The sequence below is a fragment of the Pelophylax lessonae genome (genome assembly GCF_965119305.1).
Source record: "Pelophylax lessonae genome assembly, chromosome: 13".
Lineage (NCBI taxonomy): Eukaryota > Metazoa > Chordata > Amphibia > Anura > Ranidae > Pelophylax > Pelophylax lessonae.
The window spans coordinates 138862329-138878800 of NC_138780.1; the positions used below are offsets into that span (position 1 = coordinate 138862329).

Sequence of the window (16472 nt, forward strand, 5' to 3'; positions counted from 1 at the left end):
GATGGAAAATAGGGTTTCCATCCCTCCAGATTTGATGGACAGGATCAGATGTCAGCGGACTTGTCTCCGCTGACATCCGCTGCCCCATAGGGATGCATGGGGCATCCATTCAGATCCGCCAGAAAAACAATCTGAACTGTCTGCCTGTGTGAAAGGGGCCTAATAGATGCACATTGTGTCACTTTCTTGATACTTTAGGCTCCGTTCACATGTAGGCGTTTTGGGGGCGTTTTTCTGCTCTAGGATCAGCTCTCAAAACGCCCAACAAGACAAATCCTATTCATTTCAATGGCCCCTGTTCACATCTGAGCGTTTTGACGCCGTGAGCAAAATGCCCAACGCTCAGAAAAGTACATGAGCTTCTTTTTGGGCAGATTACATGCGTTTTCCATTGGTCTCTAGTCAATCTAAAAACGCCTGCACAAAAAACGCCTGAAAAACGCCCATAAAAACGCCGGAAAAAATGCCCATAAAAACGCCTGAATTAGCAACGCCAAGATGTGAACCTAGCCTTAGTGACACTGCACCTTGCACCAGTCACTTTGTTTATTTACCAAGTGATATACACACCTAGTCACTTTATTACAGTTAATTTAATTTATTGCATATTTGTATTAATTATTTCGTACATTTATTTATTGAGTAATTATTTTATTGCATGTTGTATTAATAATTTCATACATTTATTTATTGAGGATTTATTTTATTGCATATTGTATTAATTATTTCATACATTTATTTATTGTGGCTTTATTGATTCACTGTTCTCAGATTTATTTATTGAACCATTCACAGTGATATTTTTATAGTAATATATTTATGGATTCACCACTCTCTGATTATTTATCTATTTATTGAGTCATTTATAGTGATATATTCACTTTACCCTTATTAACGCACATTTAGACACCTCTTTGACATCCTGGTGACACTACATATTGTGTCACTTTAATAACAATATAATTAATGCTTATCTAAATTTTATGATACCTATTTGATACAGTGATTCCTGGCAGCGCCATATACAGTAAAACCTTGGTTTGAGAGTAACTTGGTTTGAGAGCGCTTTGCAAGACAAGCACATTTTTTAAATAAATTGTGACTTGATATACAAGCGATGTCTTGATATACAAGTAGCGTCATGTCACAACTGAGTATAAAAGAGAAGAGAGGCTCCTCTAAGTGTAGCAATATTGATACATTTAACCGGTTGCCGACCGCCGCACGACTATATACTGCGGCGGTCAGCCCCGGCCAGGCAGAGTGACGTATCGGTACGTCACTCGCCTGTCACTGACTTGCGAGCCTATAGCGAGCGGGCGCGCGCCCGCCGAGGCGCGCGCCCGCCGCGGCTCGTTCACAGGCAAGTCAGTGCGTGTGACCGGCGGACTCGATGTCCGCCGGCCACACTACGATCGCTCCTGTGAAGGGAGAAAGACAGAGCAGCTTGTGTAAACAAGCTGCCTGTCAGTTCTCCCTGTGTAAAAGTAAAGATCTGACCGTTCTACTATGTAGAACGGTTGATCTTTGCTTTTACACCAATAGCAATGTCCCTACACAGTAGAAAGCACGCCCCTAGGACACACTTAACCCCTCCCTTCCCAATAAAGTTAACCCCTTCCCTGCCAGTGTCATTTTTGCAGTAACAGTGCATATGTATAGCACTGATTACTGCAGTAATGTCACTGGTAACCCCAAAAGTGTAAAAAATGTCAGTCAAGGGTCCGATCTGTCCGCCGCAATGTCGCAGTACCGAAAAAAAAATCGCAGATCGCCGCCATTACGCGTTAAAAAAAAAAACACCAAAAATGACAAAAATCTTTCTCTTTGTTAGTAAACGCGATAACTTTTGCGCAAACCAATCAAAATACGCTTTTTGCGATTTTTTTTACCAAACATAGGTAGCATAAAACAAATTGGCCGAAAAATGTTAAAAAATTTTGATTTTTACTTTTTTTTTTGGGGAATTTCATATAAAAAAATGTGAAAAATATTGTTATTTTTGCAAAATTTACGCTCTTTTTTTGTTTATAGCGCGTGATCAAAAAATCGCACAGGTGATCAAATACCACCAAAAGAAAGCTCTGTTTGTGGGAAAAAAAGGACGTCAAATTCGTTTAGGTACAGCGTCGCACGACCGCGCAATTGTCCGTTAAAGTCACGCAGTAAAAAATCGCAAAAAAACCCCTGGTCCTTTAGCAGCCAAATCCTCCGGGGCTTAAGTGGTTAATGAAGGTTCAATATTTAGCAGCTCACATGGTTGATGATTAAAACAGGCACATCTAAGTATGCAGGCACCCGGGGTAAAGCTGTCTATATAGACCGTCCTCTGCACCGCCATCTTCATCATCCCTTCCACGCTGCGCTCCACGAGCAATTCAAGGTCTCGCTTTCAGATCACTCTACTGCAGAGTAGTCTTCCCAATCACAATTGCAGACTGACATCTGTGAGAGCCAGTGGTTCAGAAGATGGTCTATGTGGACAGCTTTACCCCGGATGCCTGCATACTTAGATGTGCCTGTTTAATCATCAACCATGTAAGTTGCTAAATGTTGAACCTTCATTAAATGTCCCCATACTGCTACACTTAGAGGCGCCTCTCTTCTCTCTTTTATACTCTGTAGCTCCTGCTGGATTTTGCTTCTAATCCCCTTGTGGAGGTGCCATTTGTGGATGGACATTTTATGATGACACAACCTATCACATTGCTATAATCTTTGTATATAGAATATAAACTGAAATACTTATGAATAAATGGTTGTGGAACGAATCATCTGAGATTCCATTATTTCTTATGGGAAAATTTGCTTTGATAGAAAAGTGCTTTGGATTACAAGCATGCTTCCGGAACGAATTATGCTCGCAATCCAAGGTTTTACTGTACCTTCACTTTCTCCTCCATACGTTAGACTATTATTTGCACATTGAATGTACATGTTTGTTGCACTTTTTAAATTTATTTTTAATGTAAGGTGGATTTTATTATATTAGTTGTTGCACATTTGTGTTATTTAGGTACGTCAGGCGCACCATCAACAATATTGAAGTTTTGATTTTTGATATTGGGTTTGCGCTGTGGTTAAAAAGTTTACAATTTGCTCAGAAGATTGCCGAAATCAGTAAACCGCTTTTTTTTATTCATTTTTGTTTGCTGCAGTCAGTGGGTAATGTTGTTTTGTCCAGCAGATGTCAAGCAGCCAGACTTGGACATAAGTGAGAACACAAATGTCACCGTGGCACCTGCTATCATTATGGATGTTTCAAGTCAAGAAACCACCAGGGAGCCTCGCGTGATTGATAAAGCACAAGAGACGGTGAAGGAGAATGGAGCTCCACAGGCGGTGACACCCCACGACGCGTCTGCTACCGCTTCTCCCACTGCCACTCAGGCCTTACCCATTGAAATGCCCAGCACTGACAGTACACTCAATGGTAATGTTTATTCTATCCACCTGTCATTCTATCTTCTGGCTCTGCCTGTTTTATGTCTTGCTTTCATTGTTGGATAGACAGGTTTAGGTTGTACGGTCCTGCAAAGCGTGTTCCTTTTTGCCATTACAAGGAGATACAAAATTCAACAGCCTTAAAGTATAACTAAAAGCAAAACTTTTATTTTAGTTTTGGTTAGAGTAGAGAAGAATAAAACCCTTGCCAGGTTTTTATTGCTGCCTGTGTCTCCATTAGAGAGATTCCCCCTCTCTATTTGTCCTGTTTACCATTATCATTGAAAGTGAAAGTAAAAGAAAATCCCACATTTTGGGTTGTCCCCAGAAAAGTAATAGAGGGAAAATCTTCCAATGGGGACACTAGTTCCCAAGGAATTCCCTTAATTTGCAGGAATTTACTCCCATTTCCTGTTTGGCTATGGGACAGGAAGTGAAGAGAAATCTCCACAATGGGGCACAGATGGTGAAAAAAAAATAAAAAATCTTGACGGGTTATAATCCTCCCTTGATCTATCTAAAATGAGAAAAGGTTTTGCCTTTAGTTCTACTTTAACCACTTCTGGACTGGAAGGTTTTACCCCCTTAATGACCAGGCCATTTTTGCAATTCAACACTGCGTTACTTTAACAGACAGTTGCGCGGTCATGCGACACTGTACCCAAATAAAGTTGATGTCCTTTTTCCCCCCACAAATAGAGCTTTCTTTTGGTGGTATTTATCACCTCTGCAATTTTTATTTTTTGCGCTATAAACAATAAAAGAGCGAAAATTCTGAAAAAAAATATATATATATATATATATATATATTTCTGCTATATAACATTCCCAATAAAAAAAAATGTAGAAATCACAATTTTTCATTATTTTAGGCCAATTTGTATTCTGCTACATATTTCTGGTAAAAAAAAAATCCCAATAAGCGTATTTTGATTGGTTTGTGCAATAATTATCGCGTCTACAAACTAGGGGAAAGATTTATATCATTTTTTATTTATTTATTTATTTTTTACTAGTAATGGTGGCGATCAGTGGTTTTTAGCAGGATTTCGACGTTGCGGCGGACATATCGGACCCCTGACTGACATTTGACCCTTTTGGGGGACCAGTGACTTTACTACAGTAATTAGTGCTAAAATATGCACTGTTAATGTAATAATGACACTGGCAGGGAAGAGGTTAACACAGTGGTGATCAAAGGGTTAAATGTGAGCCTGGGGGGTTCTTTCTAACTGTGGGGGGGAAGGGCTTGTGAAATCTACACAGAGCCATGTGTTCATAAATAGGAGGAACACAGGAGCTCTGTATTGATTCCAGAGACAACAACAGTCTGCTGTGTTTACAACAGCAGAACGCCATTCTCTCTTCACTGGGAGCGATCGCGGGTGCCCGGCTGCAATCGCGACCGCTGGCCCCGCGGATCGGCTTCCCCGCTGGCAAAAGGGCACGCGCCCCCAGGATCGCTCCCATGAACCGCTGTACAGGTACGGTGATTCGTAGGAACCTGCCACCGTATATTGTCGGCAGCTGGTCGGCAAGTGGTTTAAGCGTAAGTTCACTTTTTAAAAACAAAATAACAAAGGTTAAACAAATGTGCGTTTATTTATTTTTTGGAGCCTGTAAAGCATTGCACCAACCATCAGCAGATCTCCTGCAGACCTGTCACCGTATCTGTGTGCCCGTACGGTCAAGCAAATACACTGACTGTAAGAATCCATGAACTACCACAGCACTCCACTCCAAAGCCACAAAGGATGTTGGGGCTTGTAGTTGATCTACACACAGAGATGTGTGAATTAATGACACGGATGTGTGGGCAAGACTTCTCAGCTGTCATGGAGGGGTTCGGGGCAGCAGTTGTAGCATTGGGAACGTGTTACATGTTCCACCCTATGAACGGGTGGATTATGTAGCTTGTTCCCAAGGGTGAACTTGTCTTTAGATTGTAGCCCTAGAACATGGTTCTTTGTTTCTAAGTCTTTTAGAGGGCTATTCAATTTGGTCCATTTTCCTGCAGAAAACAGATGAATTTTACAGTATGAAAATGCTTTTCTAGTATAAAAACCATTCTTTCCTGTGTGGCTGGTTCACCGTGATGTATCTATGGATGTAGCATCTATGGCAAGCACTGAAATTACAACCCTGTCCTAACATCTGACATTTATTTTTTTGATAGTTTTACCATAATATCAATTCAAAATGCAAGTCAAATGTATTAATCTTTTAATTAACAATATTTATTTATACTGAGGTTAAATTACACATAGATGACTTCTGAAGGCAATTGGTTCCACTAGATTTTAATTAGGGGTATCCGAGTAAAGGGGGCTGAAAACAAATGCACACCACACTTTTCAAATATTTATTTGTAAAAAATGTTGAAAACCATTTATCGTTTTCCTTACACTTCACAATTATGTGCCACTTTGTGTTGGTCTATCACAATAAAATACATTTACATTTTAGTTGTAACATGACAAAGTGTGGAAAATTTAAAGGGGTATGAATACCTTTTCAATGCCATGTATGCATTACATTATTATTATTAATATGTATTGTTCAGGATTGACCTAGTTTGGGTACATAAATGGGCACTTACAATCTCAGTTATATGTCATTATGTTAGGTTCACTCGCTAAGGATGAAGATGATTTGGCTGCTTCAGTATCTTCAGTTGTACTCAAAGAACCAGCAGAGACTGAATCCACCACTGTTACAGTGGTCACATCTGTCCCCCAAGTCAGTGTAATGGCTCCCCCAGCAAGAAGAATCACAGCAACACAAGCCTATGGGCCAGATAGGCTGGAATCGGATGGTAAGAGTGGAGTATTCTCTTCTGAAATTGGAATATACACATTTACTGTATTATTAATTTGTGGAACCCCAACACTTATTGTGATCCATAACTGTCGATCATAACTGTTGGAGAGATTTTTCAAAAATGAGGAATTTCCATTTGGGCAGGAGTTATTAAGTGGTGCGCCTTCCTTGCTGATTGGTTGTTTTGGGTTGAGAGCAATAGGAGGTGTTAAATCTTCCCTGCTTCTTTTTATGACAGCGCTTAAGCCTCTCGTATCCCGTTTTTAGAACTGCTCTCAAGGGTCCTAAACATTCGTTTAGTGAGCACAGGAAGGTCTCATCCAACAGGTAGGGTTTTCTCATTTTCTTGAAGATATTGCAGACTCCATACCCATTACAAGAATTAACAGGAACAGAAGAAAAGGTATGCTATTCTGTTGGTGGACCCAAATATCAAGGGTGCATGAAAAATAGACAATTTCTTCAAGAGCCCTAAGGGGAACTTGGTGGGGGGGGGGGGTGTAAGGGTCTTCTGTACAGTACCCTGAACAACCTAAATTCAGGGTACTCTGTACCTCAGATAACCAAATCAAGTCATTCCCTTCTTATATATATTGAGTACTCCAAAAGTGAGATATCCTTGCCAAATTTCACAAGTCGTTTCCTACCCACCTTGGAATTTTGGGCCTTCCTGCCCTCTTTTTTTTGTATGTTCAAGCTCCTCCTGTTGCATTTTCTATAATATAAAATAACTCGTCACTGGGAAAGTAGGAACCAGTTTTAAAATCAACCTCAGAGATCCCACCAACAGAGCACCTAAGAGGTATAAGAAACCTTCAGGTGGTTTACCCACTTGACCTCTGGAAGATTTCACCCCTCTCCTGACCAGAGCATTTTTCGCTATTCAACACTGTGCTACTTTAACTGGCAATTGCACAGTAATGCAACACTGTACATACATTTTCATATTTTTTTCACACAAATAGCTTTCTTTTGGTGGTATTTAATCACTGCTGGGTTTTTTTTTATTTTTTGTGATATTAACGAAAAAAGACTGGAAATTAAAAAAAAAAAAAAACAGTTATTAAACATATTCAATAAATTAAAAAAAAAATGTAATTCCTTTATAAATTTAGGTCAAAATGTATTCTGCTACATGTCTTTGGTAAAAAAAAAAATCCCAGTCAGTGTATATTAATTGGTTTGTGGGGAAAGTTACAATTTCTACAAACTATGGTATAAATACTGTAATTTAAGCACCTTTGGCTATAGATGCTATACTGTATTGGCAGTGATTAGCGACTTATAGTGGGACAGTGACAGGGTGGCTTGCAATCTGGCACTAAAAGACACTGGCTGGGAGAATCACTAACTGACATTACAAATGACACTAATACAGTGATCAGTGATACTACTGTAAAATTACACTGTACTAATGACACTGGCTGGGAAGGGGTTAACATCTAGGGGCAATCAAAATACCTGTGTGCCCAACAATGTGTAATGTGTATTTAAAAAAGAATAGCGCGCAAATGCAAAAGAAATTACTACCAAATCTGAAGACAATCCATAAATAAAAATGGGGGTTTGGTCCCACCATATGGCCATATCGTGCTCAAGCCCACTACTGCGTCAAAGTACCCCATTATCAGTGGGTCCTACACTATCCATGAAAAAGAGATGAATCCAGCCTTTCTAACCCTTGGAGATAATACTCCTTGCTGGGAAAGATGTGCAAATGCACTACAGGGGACTCCTCCTATATCCACTTGATGGTGGACACTGATTGAGTCCAGGTGTGTGTGGGGGGGTGGGGAGGGCTGCTCAACCTCGATAGTCTGGTCAGACCGAATACATAATAAACAGTCAAAAAATTTGGGGGAGCATACCCATGTATTTCTAAAGCTGCTGCAGCTATGAACCAAAAGACATGTATATTTAAAAAAGAATAGCGCGCAAATGCAAAAGAAATTGCTACCAAATCTTAAGACAATCCATAAATAAAAATGGGGATTTGGTCCCACCATATGGCCATACCAATGTGTAATGTGTGCTGCTTTTACTTTACTATCTGGCTGTTTATTTGGGAAAAGAAACAGTCAGATAGCTGTTCACAGTACACAGAGGTCTGTGTTTTTTGTAAGCACAGAACTCTGTGTAATTGGCCACAGCTGATCAGCTGACTTCAGGAAAAAATCTTCAGCTGCAGTCAGCTGCCAAACTCACACTGTGTCCAATCATAGCATGGGTCAGCAGGGGGCGCATGCATGCGCCCAAACCTTGAAGCATGTCGGCGGCATACAGGTGCGTTGCCCAGCCTGCCTGTGCCGCTCGCCTACAGTAAAACTACTGTGGGAGGGTGGCAAGTAGTTAAAGCTGAACTTCAGCTGCTAAATACACAGTTGATACACACAAACTTTCACTTAGGGGTGTACTCACTTTTGTTGCTAGCAGTTTAGACATTAATGGCTGTGTGTTGAGTTATTTTGAGGGGACAGCAAATTTACACTGTTATACAAGCTGTACACTCACTATACATTGTAGAAAAGTGTCATTTCTTCAGTGTTATCACATAAAAAGATATAATAAAATATTTACAAAAATGTGAGGGGTGTACTCACTTTGTGAGATAGTGTATGTCTCACTGAGTCGTCCTTCATCTTCATTATAGACAAAAATTTATAGCTGGCCTGTGCAGATGGGACAGGGTGGCCTCAGTGAAAATCGGGATAGGAGTTTAGTCAAAATCTGTAAATTTGCAAATTAATTTTGGAATTTTGAATAGCGAAGTTAGCGCTTTAAGCTAAACTCCAGGCATGTATAAAACAAGCTAATTAATGCAGCTCTATGTTCATTAAAGTATAACTAAAAGGCCCTGTGTGGCAGTCTAAACAAGTTCAAATCCAGTTAATATGTGATACACAAGCCTCATAAAGTAAACAAAAACTTCCTTTACCTGCCAAATCATCCTTTATTTGTGTCTCACACGATCCCTTTCCCAGACACTGCAGCTCACAGTGGGAGGGTTTCAGCAAGGGGCAGTGCTGTCAATCCAGAAAGTGGGCAGGACTGGGTGTGGCCAGGTGCTGATTGACAAGCTACAGGCTAATGAATCAGCAGTGACAATGGTAATAAACACGCCCCCTGCAACATTTTTTAATCCCACTGGAGTGCAAATAGACACAGCCTACATGAGAGCGGCAACTCTGCATTGATTTCAGGAGCAGTGTAGATTCGTTGCCACCCCATAATAGGAAGCCACATTAGGTGGACTTAACCTTCAGATTGGGTAGGTATTTGTGGGACTTTGCAGGGAGAAAACAGTGATTGCAGATGGACTTGTAATTTAGGTGGCGCAGCACATATTTTAGAACATGGGATGCTATAGTATGCTATTTAATACATTACATGTGTTTTTAAATGCAAAAGGTTCCTGAATTTAAATTAGTATCAAATTCTTCAACGCTCATGTACAAAAGTGTATGCTGATAGGAGGAGAGATCACAGTGACAAAAATGAGCTCATTAGACTGCTACTTCTTAGTGAAAAATCAGGTCTTCTGTCCCACTGTGTTCAGCAGAACAGAAGACCTGATTTTAAGAAGTAGCAGTCTAATGAGCTCATCTTTTTCACTGTGATCTCTCCTCCTATCAGCAAACACTTTTGTACATGAGCGTTGAAGAATTTGATACTAATTCAAATTCAGGAACCTTTTGCATTTAAAATCACGTGTTATGTATTAAATAGAACTATAGCATCAAATCTGTTTTGATTTAGTTTGTCATAGACTTTTGATTAAGAGCCGGTTCACACTATTACGACTTGCCAGGCGACTTGGTCAGCCTGGCAAGTCGCGCACCGTCGGGTCCATAGTGTAGTACAGGAACGGTTCTAATAGGAGCGACACAGGTCGCTCCGACTTAGAAAAAGGGTCCTGTACTACTTTGGGGCGACCTGGAGGCGACTTGCACAGACATTCATTATATGAAGTCCGTGCAAGTCGCGCCCAAGTCGCGGTGCACGCGATTTCACAGGTTGCCCCCGAAGTCGGAGCGACCTAATGTGAACGGGGGCTAAAATGCCATATTAGTTTTATTTGTATTTTACTCATCTGAATTGTTTTAGTTTTATTTTAGTAACATCTACAGTACATTTTAGACGACTAAAATCGAATAGGTTTAGTTTTCGTTTGTTGACAAAAATTGGGATTGATTTTCGTCATAGTTTTCGTCAATTGACGAAAATTCTGAGTCTTTTTAGTTTAATTTTCTCCACTTAAAAAATGTTCCTGACGAAAATGATTATGAAAAATATTTTAGTTGATGAAATGAACACTGCTGCCCTGCCGGACAGGTCTGTGGGGTTTAGCAAATTTCAGGACTGCACAGGCAGGCAAGGCCTTTGGCAGGTAAAACAGATCCTTTATATTAAATAAATGTTTGTTCTATGAGATTAGCTGGTTGCCTGGAGATCAGGCTGTTCCGGTAAAAGCCTGGTAAGCTGCAATATATTACATTTTTGGTTTTGGGTTTAATACTGCTTTAGGCTGGCTGTACATCTATAGATGTATATAGGGCACCAGGAGTATAGAGAATGACAAAATGCCAAGCATGATTCAGGTACTTAAAATACTTGTGCTTATAAATACAACTGGATTTATAGGTATTATTTTAACTAGTTTTTAGTTAACCACTTGACCTCCGTAAGATTTACTCCCCTTCATGGCCAGGCCATTTTTTGCGATTTGGCACTGCGTTACTTTAAGTGACAATTGCGTGGTTGTGCGACGTTGTACCCAAATAAAATGTCTCCTTTTTACTTCCAAAAATTGAGCTTTCTTTTACTCTGTAAATAAAAAAAGACCGACAATTTAAAAAAAAAAAAAAAAAAAAAAAAAAAAAACAATATTTATTACTTTCTGCTATAAAACCTATCCAATAAAAAAAAAAATGTAATAAATCTAACGTCTTCATAAATTTAGGTCAATATGTGTTCTTCTACATATATTTGGTAAAACAACTAGAAACTTTGGGATATTTTTATTTATTTTACTAGTAATGGCAACGATCAACGACTGTGATATTGCGGCAGACATTCTGACACGAACTGACACGTTTGACTCTTTTTGGGAACCAGTGACACGAATATAGTGATCAGTGCCCAAAATATTTACTGTCACTGTATGAATGACACTGGCTCGGAAGGAGTTAAACATCTAGTGTGATCAAAGGGTTAAATGTGTGCCTAGCCAGTGTTTGTGTGTACAGTGTGAGGTGCTTTTACAAGGAGAAGTAATCAATTTCATTCCCTGCTTTATGGGGAAAGTAAAACCATTACTTCTCTGCTGACAGGACAGCGCTATGCCTTTTTTACATAGGCAGAGCCCTGTCCTGTGTGATTGGCGGGTGCCGACGGTAAACTATTGTACTAGATACATGCTCTGGTGCAGCAGGGCCGCCTCGCCGCTGTATATCTGTTATACGGTCAGCAAGCGGTTAAACTTCAAAGCGTATTTCCATTTTTTTGAGAAAACCACATGTGTTCCCATTTACACAGCTTATTTAAAAATATTTCTTACTTTTTAGACTGGGTTCACACTGGTGTGCTGTGGTTTAGCCACCACTTGGGTGTAACATCTGTGGTTTTTGTTCGTTTTCGCTGCAGTCCTATAGACTAGTATTAGGTCAAACGTTTATGCTGCAATTTCTGAAAGCACAGCAAAGATGCAGCATGGGATGATATTACTCCTGCTAAGCACAGGATGGCTGTCATCCTGCCACACAGGCACCGAGCTGGAATGTAAACTGAGCTGTGGGGAGGAAGGTAGGTTTCTTTTATTGCAGAGGATACATTGTATTTTTCTTCTGCAATAAAAAGCCTGCCTGATCACAGTTTTATGAAAGTGACACTTTACTGTATTTCTGCTTTAACCACTTAAGATCCGCTCTACATCAGTTTTACTACTACAGGGCGGCACCTCTGCACTGGATCACGTGTGTGTGTGTGTGTCTAAACGTGCTTTTGTGCAAGTGAGTATTGGCGCTGCCTGGATTATATCAAAATATAGCTGCTGATTTCACTAGAGTTATCATTCAATCGCAAAGTGCAATATGTTATTAATATAAATAAAGCCTTGATACAAGTGAAAAATCAAAAAAGTATAAAAAAAGTGACAAATTTGTTGAAAGTGCTAGTGCAAATGAGGTGTCAGCCTATACCATAAATACAATGACTACTCCCCGTGATAGAATTCAAATGAATATACAACATCTAAGTGCACTCTGCCGTAAATGTCGCAAATCACAAAAAAACATGTACAGAAACCCCCCAAATAAATGTGGAGAGTCCTTTTTAATGTGTCCGTGCTTGTTCAATCGCTAAAATGTTCATAGATTAGTGCTAGGTGACATATAAAATCTTCAAGGTGCCATACAGTTAATCAAAGTGCTGCAGTGTAATCGTGGTAATATATAAGATCCCAGAAGAAATCACTTGTGCTGTGACAGGTTCTTCGTGAGCTCACTCATGACCAGGGCCGGCGCTCCCGCTAGGCACCTGGTCACTCTGCATTGATGGGGACACACTGGTCACTGTGCATTGATGGGGGCCACACTGGTCACTGTGCATTGATTGGGGCACACTGATCACTGGTCACTCTGCATTGATTGGGGCACATTGGTCACTCTGCATTGATGGGGGCACACTGGTCACTCTGCATTGATGGGGGCACACTGGTCACTCTGCATTGATGGGGGCACTGGTCACTCTGCATTGATGGGGACACACTGGTCACTCTGCATTGATGGGGGCACACTGGTCACTCTGCATTGATGGGGGCACACTGGTCACCCTGCATTGATGGGGGCACTGGTCACCCTGCATTGATGGGGGCACTGGTCACTCTGCATTGATGGGGGCACTGGTCACTCTGCATTAATGGGGGCACTTGTCACTTTGCATTGGATGGGGGCACTGGTCACTCTGCATTAATGGAGCATTGGTCACCCCCCCCCTGACACACTGCTCCCCCACCCTGACATACTGCTCCCCCCCCCCCCCTCTGACACACTGCAAGTGATGCAAGTATAGGGGGGAGTATGGAGAATGCATGGAGTGTGCTGTGAGTATAGGGAAATTTTTAAGTTTTTTTTTATTTTTTGTGTGTGGGGGGGGGGGGGGATTGTAGACCTTATAGGGGAAACCAGCCTTTCAGGAAATAATTCCCTGTCTCCAGTGGAAGTTGGTAAGCCTCTTTAAGGATTAGTCAGATCCACAAGAAACCCCGCTCTGGCGGCTCCACTCCCCTCATTTTCTTTATGATGGTAGCCCCTCATGGATAAAAAGAATCCTCCATAGTGTAATATTATCATATACTGTTTATAAAGAAAGTATACACTTACACTGAAGTAAAAACCGTTCCTCCTCGATAAAGCAGGAAGTCCAGGTTCGCCGATGCGTTCCACAGATGAAAACCAGAAGTGACGCTAGGCTCTGCCTTACGTGTTTCGTCACTCTGACGCCATCTGGAGCGTCAGAGTGAGTGTGTGTATGTATATGTGTGTATGTATGTATGTATGTATGTATGTATATAAATCTAACATTTCCAGGTTGGGGCGCGCCGTCGGCTCACTGTGATTACACACAGCGGGAGTCTATCTGTGGGTACCACGGACTCAGTGTCTGCCGACACCCGCCGATCATCCTGCAGAGAGTCAGAAAGACGGTCTGCCTATGTAAACAAGGCAGATTGCCCTTCTGACAGGAGCGAAGGCATGGATCCTATGTCTCTGTAAAGCAGGGACTAGGATCCATGTCTTCCCCTTGTAAAAGCACCTCACACAGTATGGTAAAACACTGGTTAGGCTCACATTTAACCCTTTAATCTCCCCTGATGTTAACCACTTCCCAGCCAGTGTCATTAGTACAGTGACGGTGCATATTTTTTTAGCACTGATCACTGTATTAGTGTCACTGGTCCCCAAAAAGTGTCAGTGTCCGAATGTCCACCGCAATATCACAGTCCCACTATAAGTCGCTGATCGCTGCCATTACTAGTAAAATAAATATATAAAAATTTCCGATAGTTTGTAGACGCTATAACTTTGGCACAAACCAATTAATATTCGCTTATTGACATTTTTTTTACCAAAAATATGTAGCAGAATACATATTGGCCTAAATTGATAAAGAAATTAGATTTTTTTTTCAAATTTTTTTATTGGATATGTTTTATAGGAGAAAGTAAAAATTAAATGTATATATTTTTTTCAAAATTGTCGGTCTTTTTCTATTTATAGCACAAAAAATAATGCAGTGGTGATCAAATACCACCAAAAGAAAGCTATATTTGTGAGGAACAAGGGACATACATTTTATTTGGGTACAGCATCACAATTGTCAAGTAAAGTAACGCAGTGCTGTATCACAAAAATTGCCTGGTCATGAAGAGGGGTAAATCTTCCAGAGGTCAAGTTCTTAACAGAAGGATAGAGCGCTCTAATTTAGCTATGTGGCTGTAATTCTCACATATAGTCGAAGATCTCAATTATCGTGAATAATTCACATTTTTAATTAAATACTTGCTTTTAACTTTTTCATCCTTTGTTGCATTAGCCACTTCCTGTCTTCCTTTTCGCCCGGCTGCATAGTATTTCTTGGTGTTAGTTTCTTGATGGAGACAATGGTGAAATATGTCTGAATAATTTGCATTGCAGGAACATTTTTAGTCCTTACTTGTAGCCCAGGTGACAAGGACAGAGAATGCTCAACCTATAAAGTGCCTGAAAAAACACTCATGGTAGGATTATTTATTGAAAGCTGCAGATTTGACAAATATTACCCACTTGCTGATGGACGAGGTCTCTGTTCTTCATAACAGTAGGGCTATACTGCCCCCTACAGGAGTAGAACACTATGCAGAAAAAAAGTTCTGGCTATGCCTATGGGCAGTCCCAGGGGGTATATCCCTTCTCTCTGCTATAGGATGTCAGTTTTAATCTGCCTAGTTAGGAGTAAGGACCTAGTTCCTTGCTGGGATCTGTGGTCCTGGCAAAAAGTTTTTTTTCTAGTTATTTTTTTCTCCGGATTTTTTTCCTGTGAGATGTACAAGCAACTAAGCCGGATCTGGGCGAGGGGCTGGATATATTGATCCAGTGGTCACTCCAGCTGGCCAGAGGGCGCTCACGCGCAGACCCCAGCTCCACGCTAGGTCGGCTGCGACATAGTCCCACCGGACGAGGACTGGCCCTGCGAGTTAAACCTCTCGCCAGGTCGCACTCGACCGGGTCTAGGCTCAAGGCTCAGCGTTCCTATTGGCCGACAGCCCCCCACTTCGGTGGAGAGGGGTTCTGTCAGGAGATGGCACCCACCTGTTCCAGGTATGGTGAGTAATTGTTCCCCCCTCTCCCCTGGTGGGTTTTGGGATGGACGCGCGCCCCTCCTTAGGATTGTCAGACCCCTGGGTTTTACCCCTGTCCTGTCACACACCCCCCTTTCCTGTCCCCCCCTCCTCCCCTGACTTACTGGTGCTATGGGGCACTTGAACCTACTCCGGGGGTCGGGATTGGGCGTTAGGCTGACGGTGGGGGCGGGGAGGTGCGCCGCCGGCAACCGGACAATCGATAGTGCCGGGGGGGGACTTACCTGACACTACCAGGGCCCCCATCCTGTCGATCCCATCCAGGAGGCTGGGGGGGTCCCCTCGAGGGTCCCCAGAAGCTCTGCAGGCCAAGTGGGGCCGCCATTTTCTTGTAGTCCATGTGCTGAGAAACATCAGCGGCCATGTTGGTACACCCGGCAGACATTTTGTGGTGGATTCCCATTGAAAATCACTGACGGCCATGTTTTTGGAGTCACTAGAGGGTTTTTTTTGGCGGTGGAGCTTCTCCTTTTTACCTAGTGCTGACACTCCGGTTTCCTCATGATCTCTGCAGACACGTGCTGTACAGACATCCTGGGCTTTCCTGTTGCATCTCTGGTGCGGGTGGTTAGTCTGGGGGGTCTCTCTCTCTCTGCTGTGGGTCTTCAGTGCTTGTGCTTTTTTCAAATTCTTCTGCGGAGTTCCCCTGCTGCGACATGGACTCTGTGGAACACGTTTCCCCACCTGACCCTCTCTCGGAGGCCGCAGGGCCCTCCGGATCCCAGCCATCCATAGGTGCACTGTCAGCGGTCTTGGAATCCTTTGTGACCCTAGTGGAGGTGGCCTTTAAGGGATGAAGTGCTAAAAAACG

At 41.8% G+C, this 16472-nt stretch overlaps 1 protein-coding gene across 4 annotated transcripts in view; it reads left to right on the forward strand.

The window, feature by feature from the left end:
• The window catches only part of ARMH4 (armadillo like helical domain containing 4), a 308570-nt gene that overhangs the window by 78116 nt on the left and 213982 nt on the right, over positions 1-16472 (forward strand). For 2 of the 4 annotated variants that reach the window (XM_082275043.1, XM_082275041.1), the window contains exons 3-4: positions 3185-3433; positions 6071-6259. In XM_082275043.1, coding sequence (XP_082131169.1) covers positions 3185-3433; positions 6071-6259 — 438 coding nt within the window. The remainder of the gene's footprint in view (positions 1-3184; positions 3434-6070; positions 6260-16472) is intronic. The other 2 variants (XM_082275042.1, XM_082275044.1) reach the window with 2 other exon arrangements.